This window comes from Hippocampus bargibanti, linkage group LG07, assembly GCF_051943395.1.
Source record: "Hippocampus bargibanti isolate YZ-2025 linkage group LG07, ASM5194339v1, whole genome shotgun sequence".
Lineage (NCBI taxonomy): Eukaryota > Metazoa > Chordata > Actinopteri > Syngnathiformes > Syngnathidae > Hippocampus > Hippocampus bargibanti.
In genome coordinates, this window is record NC_142740.1 from 14,071,125 (window position 1) to 14,079,359 (window position 8,235).

An 8,235-nucleotide genomic window follows, 5' to 3' on the forward strand; every position below is an offset into this window, starting at 1 on the left:
TAACAAATAATGTGACAACACAGAAGACACACACAGTCATCCAATTTTGCGTGGTGAGCTGTCTGCATTTGGATTGGATTTGCCTTTATTTGTCTCGCAGTAGTGAAATTTACATTTCACATCAGCAAAGGAATGAAAGTAGAAAAACAAAACACATGAGCTGCTGGAAAGGCAGCCACTCTCGCGGCGCCGTCTTGAAGTCAAAAGAACAAAAAAAAACTAAATAACAAATAACATGACAACACAAATACACAGTCATTCATTCTTAAGCACTTTCTGTACCCTCTTTGTTACACGAAGCAGTTCCAGATGAAAGAGGAGAGGATCAAAGCGTCTCTTCACCAGTGGATCAGGCACATCATGGTGGAATGTGCACGTCGACTACAAGCTAAATGTTGAAGCAAACACGCAGCTGTAGCATCCATTGACGAAAAGAGATTGTCTCACATCTTCTGTCCCACATAAATTCGCTTCAATTCCAAGCCGCGACAGTTCCACATACGCATCGGCGCTCTGCGTTGACGCTCCTTTCTTCTTATTTCCGCTTGTGTTCGCATTTTTTAATCATTTCAAATAATGTACTGCATACTGCAAACTTTTATACGGGAATTGTAATCATTTATAAAAGCAGCTCTTAGCCAAGGTTTACGGGTATGCCGTGTCAGTAGTCAGCTCACGATCGTCTCGGTGAACCATTTTATTCGAGTGGGTGATGACGCTTTGAATTTTTTTTCACCTGTTTACTCGAGACACGCCTCGAACCTCGGCACAGTCGGACACATCTCTAGGAATTGGTATAGGGGCGTATGGCAGCACTGCGTAGGGCGCTGCAGCCTTGATTTGGCGCACAATAACGTTATGCATCGCGTTGTGTACATACAGGGGCATGTGCCTGACAGATCTTGAGTGACTGTGGTCCCCCCCTCCATAGGATAAGGTAGTTTGGGAGGAGCTCAATATTGCCCCAGTCGTGGGGCTTTAGTGACCTCTTATGGCATTTTATGGTATTACCGATAGAACTCTTTAGATTAACAGGTTGCACATGAAAAATACGTCATTTATAAGCAGTAGGTGAATTTGTGAATAATAACCCAAACATTCTAGAAATTACTGTATAGGGTGGGTATAAAAAGCTTAGACGCTTAGTTTTGATCAAATGACAGATCAACGTTTTACTACTGAAAAACACGACCTGGCATCCTGTTACCGTTTCAAGGGAATCTCGTTGATGCGAAATAAATCCATCTGTTCAACTCGTAAATTCTAGTAATGAGTGTGAGCACTCGTGCTACATTTTTAGGCCTGCATAACAATCGTGGAAAGTTCAAAACAAAATTTGAACACAGGTGTGCAGACTTTTTCAACACTTTATATACCCCAAAAAGTAATGTTTTCTCACAAATGTACTTCGGTATGAAATGTAGGCCTTATTTTTTTCTCACAGTATACAGACTGTAATGATTATTGCTTCGACATTTCAATCGTTTTAACTTTTGGTTTAAAAAAAACCTCATCTTGGTTTGGGGAATCCATGGCAACAAATTATTAGTAGTGTTTTGAACAGCACCAGCTGTCGTAACCGAACTGTCAAAGTGAACTGTTGCCATCTGGACTTGGAGTGATGCTTAAACTGCCCATCCCAAAAAATAAGAAACCAACTAATGATGAGCCATGTTTTCATTCACATCATTTTAATAGGTGGTGAAGATCAATGACAAGAGAATATTTACAATCTGGGATACAACGAAAGTATACTTAACAAATAAGGCATAAAAAGTCCCACAACGTGGTCTATAAACCATCTGTAAAAAAAATTAAGTATTCAAACATACAACCTAAGCTTCATTTGGCTAATCAGGTCATTTCACTTCAAAGGGATGGCATTTGAAAGAGGACAATTAAACCAGACCGGGGTTTGTTCTCTGTGTATAAATACGATGAAAGCAAATTGTACATTGAACTACAAGTGTAGAGAAAACACAAATGGATAGATCAGTGACATAACGCCTCAATCCTTGGAGAGCGGTCTTCGGAACAGCAGGATGTGAGGCTCTGTGGAGGAAAAGATAAGTTAAGTAACACGTTTCTACAGAAAGGAATCCTTAAAATAATCCCCACTGATTTACAATTGACAACATGTCCAATCAGATATCAGCCTTTGAGATGCCATGCCCATGATCTTCTTCCCCCAAGCCATTAACTCTTTGAACAGTAGCCCAAATGGAATTGTATAGTGCCTCTTTGCTATTTTTTTGCTCATTGTACTAGTGCAGCGTGTTCGACCGGAAACAAATTCCTTGTGTGTTCTACATACTTGGCAATAAAGATGATTCTGATTCTGATCTTTGAAATCAGTCATGCTGACTGATGTAGTAACCAAGTGTACATGAGCAGTGGAGCCTATCAGATTTCAAAATTGACAATCACAAATGGAGAAACTATCACATAGTTTAAAAAGAGAGACTTGTCAATATATGTATTTAGTGTACTGTCAATCTCCACAATTTGCTAATCATGAAGCTTTGAGGAATCGCCGTTTGTGAACTAACTGAATGGAAAGCCTTATTTGGACGTCGTTGCCAAATGTTACTTGAGATTGAAAAAAAAAACAGATACGAATAACAAGTGCGTCAGTTAACGTCTTGAAGAGACAAAATGGTGGGCGTGCGCTCTGATGGGTGAGGCACCTGGCTTGTGGATCATGTAATGTATCCATCCTCGGCTTTGCTGCACGCCGAGGCCCCGCCACTCGTCTTCGGACATGAGGTGCGTCGCAGACACCAGTTTGGACAACTGCTTCGGTAACACCACATGCCTAACGGAACACACACACAAAAAAAGACAATTTCACGTTTGGACTGTTATATAAAGCGTCAGCTCGAATTCAAACGACGAAATTACTAACATATTTGACACATATTTCAGTGTCAGTGGACATAAATACAGTGTTGTATAACCAACAACGAGTTAGTCATGTATGAAAGTTCAACATTTCATGTAGAAGTCTTTAGGTAGTTAGCCTAGCTGGCCCGTTTACCTGTACTCGAAGGCGTCGTCGTTATATTTGTCAGAGTAGTAAATATCCTTCTTCGACATTTTTACTCAGCAGTCAATGCAGAATGAAGAACAAAAATGGGCGTGGAACCAATAAAAAATGTTTTCGCCGCCGAGGAAATAAATCAAATCGTTCGTTGACAAAATAGAGAAAAGGTTTTGGACTCAAGTTCAATTGCGACAGACTGGTCGGTCGACTTCGTGAACTCAATATATGTATGAGGTTCAAAAAGTAACGTTCCCGTCCGCGCCTTCCCCCGATTGGTCGAGACGACATGACGCATCAAAATGTAGCCAATTGAGAAGCAACAGACATGGAAGACTGTCAATGACGTCATTTATTCTTCTTCTTTGGTACTGTGTGTGGCGGTTGAAATCCGCTCACATTGGTTATCACCGCTTAGCGGATCCTTAAGAGAAAATAGGAAACGATATTTTCATTCCTCTTTGATGAACATACAAAGGTCTTTCATGAACAGTACGCTGCTTAGGAACACATTGTCAATCTCCTGTCTTTCATGTGGTTGTTTTGTATTTATGACTAAAAAGTATTTTTTAAAACTGTGATGATGACAGACCAACTTGACACCAGTGGCATTTCTATTTCCTTTGAGTGGTCTTCAGTATGCAGATAATTTCAAGGGTCAGTGGAGGGCACAGAAGCAGAAAATTTTATATGAATAGAATGTTGCTAGTTGAATATCTGAGCAAACAAACTAGACGGGCTGTAAATATTATACCCCCTAAAATATGGTTTGATATTTATCTTTGTTCGAAGGTCACAATTTAGCGCACATATTTTTTAAGCAAACCAAACGCAAGCAATCCATCAATCTCTATTACAAACAATTAACATTGTTGTACATCAATATTTGGGTCATGTGACCTGGCCTAAACGTTAAGTTCATCTTATTCAAATATAAAGGCAAGTGAACTATGAAAGTCAACAACGTTTTATGTAATTTGGCTAGCGTTGGTAACATTCACTTATTTATTTATTTGAATGTTTCATGCTATGGAGAACTCCTGACTTAAAAATAGAAGGTAAGGAAATGTGGCAAGCATCACACAGGGTCAGATCTGGCCCATTGAAGCCTGACATCCATTGACATCCATATTAAACTCTTCCTTTTGGAATGTGGCATACCCATTCATTGCAGGGGGCAGAGCGTTAAGCTACCAGCGGTCTCTGTGGCGCCCACACGCGTGGCTGATGCCCGGTGAAGAGAAAGAGCAAGAGAGATAGCGTTACAATGGCAGGTAGGAAATGGAAGTAACGGCCCCCCTCACCTGCGAAAACTGACGAGCAACGGGGGTCTACTTCAGTGCTGACCTTTTGGAAAGCATTCATGGTCACAACCCATATTTTTCAGACATAATTTTCATAAAGAACAATGGAGAAACGGTATCCAGCTATTGCAGGCAACGCGAAGGGCGAGTTCAACCATTTTGTAATTCATGTTATTCATCAATTAAAAGGACTTGAATATATTTATCGAAGTATCTTGTCTATTTTTACCATACAACTTTCTTTGATTGTGCATTAAATATGAGTGCATATGCAATTCAATCAGTTTCTTTCTGACGTCTGATGGAAGAGCATTAATGGTACTGCCTTGCATGACATGTTAATGGCATCACTGAACAAAGGGGGGTGGTTCATATTTTCAACATAACACTATAAAATAATGATCTGTTTAACTTGCTTCACTATGTCGACCTAGAATGCGGCCCAGGGCAATACCGGTTACCCCCTACCATTGGCTTTATTGGCCACGACTTGACGCAGCAAACAAGCCGGCAAGCAGGATGAATGACAAAGGTATGCCCCCCTTCAATCTCACTCCACATAGCATGTATAATATACGCTGTACTTAGTATCCAAAGTTGAATGAAATCCAAAACAAAATCATTTAATCATCGGGGGTGGGGATCACCAAAAGTCATGAAAAACTGATATTTTTGTCGTTTAATAATGTGTCTATTGTGGTTATGTACTGTGTAGTTTTGAGAGTGAACTGCATTGTGCAAACATGAGGCCCAGTCTAGGTGAAACTGTTAGCACTTTGTTGTCGGTTCATCTTTGAACCGCATACACCAACGTACCTTCATAACTAAAACTTTTTTCTCTACTTGTAACAGAATCCTTTAGTCTAAAAGATTCTGTTTCAAGTAGAGTCTTGTGTTTAATGTTTGTTTTTTGCGTGCAGTGTATTGTGTTGACTGCAGTCCAGGACCGCAGTATAACATCGAGGCGAAGATGACTCACTTTGGGAGAGACGGCACACCTGCATAAAGTGTAAAGTATGATCTTTAACAGTCCAAAACGATATATTTTCAAAGTCCTTTTTAACAAATGAAAATTATGCTATCCTTAACGCTGAGATATTTTTCAAGGTTGTCTTTCATGTTTGTGTTCCAACTCACACATTTTGTCCACCAGATGGCACCATTTTCGTATTTAAAGCACCCTGCATCATAATACAGCCCGTATTTATTTGTTTGTTTATATTTTTGCAATGACTATTGTCTAACTAAATGTAAACATAAAAGACCAAAGCAGGTACCGGATGTTGTTCATGGTCGATATATATTTCACTTTGAAATAGTCGTAAATGGTTGAGTTGTTTTAAAGTTAAAAAAAAATCGGATTTGTTACGGTACACTTCGTTTTTTGGATTTCTTTCGAGGTTTTCTGAGGCCATTAACATTTAGGTGAGCTGACAATGTATGTGGTTGAGGACAAATGTGTGAACATATTATAGATAAATATGTATACTATGTGGAAATGTATGTTAGTTCCCCTATTAAAATTCGTAGAATCCTTATAAACTCAACCTTAAATATAAAATAACTACAAAACACATTGGTAACAAAGGCAGAATTAGAATACAGTACGTACTATGGGAACATTACGGCAACAGAAAAAAGTGTGTGTTCCTGCTGTTTGTCAACTGGCCTATGAGGGGCACTACAGCAACAACAAAAACAAAGTGTGTGTTCCTGCTGCTCGCCAACTGGCCTATTCGTCAAAGTCAGCTTTATTGTCAAATATGCTCATATGCATGACATACAGCACAGAGGAAATTACTGTCCTCTCGGACCCAGCATGCAAGGAACTTATAATGAGTTTGACAACCATAATAAACACGAAAACACCAATTTGCCTGGAGAGAGAGGAACCACTGTGTGTTGACACGCCACCATCTTGGGAAAAAAACCCAAAATAACAAATAATATGACACTTCGGGGTACTGCGGCGCCATGCATGCATGACATACAAAATTTGGATCAGAAGAAGAAGAAGCTGCGATTAGTTGCGATTGAGCTCTCTTAATATCCAACATCACTTGTGTGTGAAAACATGGTTGTTTGAAGGAATATCTAGAATTGGATGCTAATTTCCATGAACATGTCAAAAAAGTTGTACACTGACGGTAACCTTCAACTTAAGTATGTCTTGTATTTGAATATACGATGTGTGGACATTTTGTTGTTTTGTGTTGAGTTTCACAATTTGGGTAATAGTTTTTTGTGTGTGTTTAGTTTCACAATGAACTCCAACTGCTGTGACAGTTTTAAAACAATCCCACATGTGGCAGAATCCCATAAATCAGTGGTTTCAAACTCACAGCCCGCGGGCCATCCGCGGCCCACGGGGATGATCATTTGCGGCCCCCATTATAATAAGATTGACATCAGTGCGGCCCACAAGATTATTATTACGGCAAGCGGTGAAGAAGCAGGTTTAGCAGAATTGACGTCAGAAGAAATAAGAGCTTCTTTTGTTGACAACCCAGATGTAACCTGGAAGTACGTTATTTTGAAGACAATACATCAAACTCATACACCCGAACTAGAGCCAAGGCTGCGCACATCAACTGGCTGATGGTTACTTGCCTCCCACGCACAAACGACTTGTTGTGTGCTGCTGTGTGTTTGTTCTTCTCAGAAACTCCCTCCCATTTATTGTAGGCGTGTCCCAGATGAAACAAACTTAACAGTAAATGTGTTTATATAACGCTTTTCGGGATAACTGCCGCTATCTGATACGATTGGAGAAGAAGAGCTGCCCAGATCTTGCTATGTATTTCTCTGATAACGATCGGAAAGCGAAAGAGCGGATGCGCCACAATCCAGCGCACCTGAAAGGTTAAAGTTAAGATTTACTCCTAGTCGAATCAAGTATTACACAGCCGAAAGGTGTCACTTTCAAAACCTGCAGCGAAGACAAAGGAATTGCGTTTGAGACCCCTGCAAATTGAGACACTTGCCGTGCAAGTGTTGCGTCCAGGGTTCCATTCACATTGGGAACTTGCCAATACAGAGATTCGTTTGGCATTTTCATAATTTTTCTTTGATTATCATGTTTTTTTAATTGGGAGAAGCACCATAGAAATTCCGATGTAATCTCAATTCATTACCCAGCTCCACTTGACCATTGTGTCCCTTTTCCCCCAATAGAGGAGCCCTTCCACACTCCTGGACCGGGCACCTACAGCGCAGAAAAAGCCTCAACCGGCAACCTCCAGCGTCGACCCCCCCCGTCTTTCACCATGGGCCGCCGCACGCATTACCGCACCACGGACTCGGTACCCGCTCCCAACAAGTACACTCTCCCTCCACTCATGGTACTCCCACATTCCAAACAAAGCGTCCGGTGCCAGCTATACGATGTCTGCTTGTTTCAGCCAAGTCTGTAGATCTCGCCAAGACACCGGATTCACGCCTTGTCGATATAGCAGTACACATCCCAGCGTTTATCTACGCAGACTGCCTGCTTTTTCCGGGCTGGAGCGACACGCAGTACCCACTGAAGACATGGTGACACATGCATCTGGATCTTATAACCCAGAAAGAGTGACAGTGCACAAAGCTCGGGCATCAGCCTTCTCCATGGGGGTTAGGCACTCTGGGTATGTCACTCCACTGGTCGTCACTGTGTTCGATTGAACATGAGCTGCAACGTAGCCACACATGTGGAATCTAATGAGCACCGCAGCATTCACAGTCGGATTTGAGAATGCACAGAAGCACAGTGAGGAGGTGACTGATTAACCTCTTTGATTTAGTGATGCTTCTTAACATGCTTTATTTTATTATCATGGTGATCATTTATAATTTGTAAGGCATCAAAAAAGTCGCTGAACCACTATTGATTCCATCTAGTTTATAAGTAAC

At 40.9% G+C, this 8,235-nt stretch overlaps 2 protein-coding genes across 2 annotated transcripts; one reads left to right on the forward strand and one right to left on the reverse strand.

The window, feature by feature from the left end:
- Positions 1-1,670: 1,670 nt before the first annotated feature.
- On the reverse strand, positions 1,671-3,251 carry cks2 (CDC28 protein kinase regulatory subunit 2). The gene is made up of 3 exons (XM_088999960.1): positions 3,038-3,251; positions 2,688-2,815; positions 1,671-2,052 (listed from the first exon to the last, which is right to left on the reverse strand). Exons 1-3 carry the CDS (start codon positions 3,094-3,096, stop codon positions 2,009-2,011), a joined length of 231 nt encoding a protein of 76 aa, XP_088856086.1. The 5' UTR covers positions 3,097-3,251; the 3' UTR covers positions 1,671-2,008.
- A 1,197-nt stretch (positions 3,252-4,448) lies between these two features.
- Positions 4,449-8,007, forward strand: cimap1d (CIMAP1 family member D). The gene is given in 6 exon segments (XM_088999959.1): positions 4,449-4,488; positions 4,779-4,940; positions 5,265-5,358; positions 6,770-6,800; positions 7,524-7,685; positions 7,687-8,007. Coding segments are annotated over 6 exon segments (810 nt in total).
- The last annotated feature ends 228 nt before the right edge of the window (positions 8,008-8,235 follow it).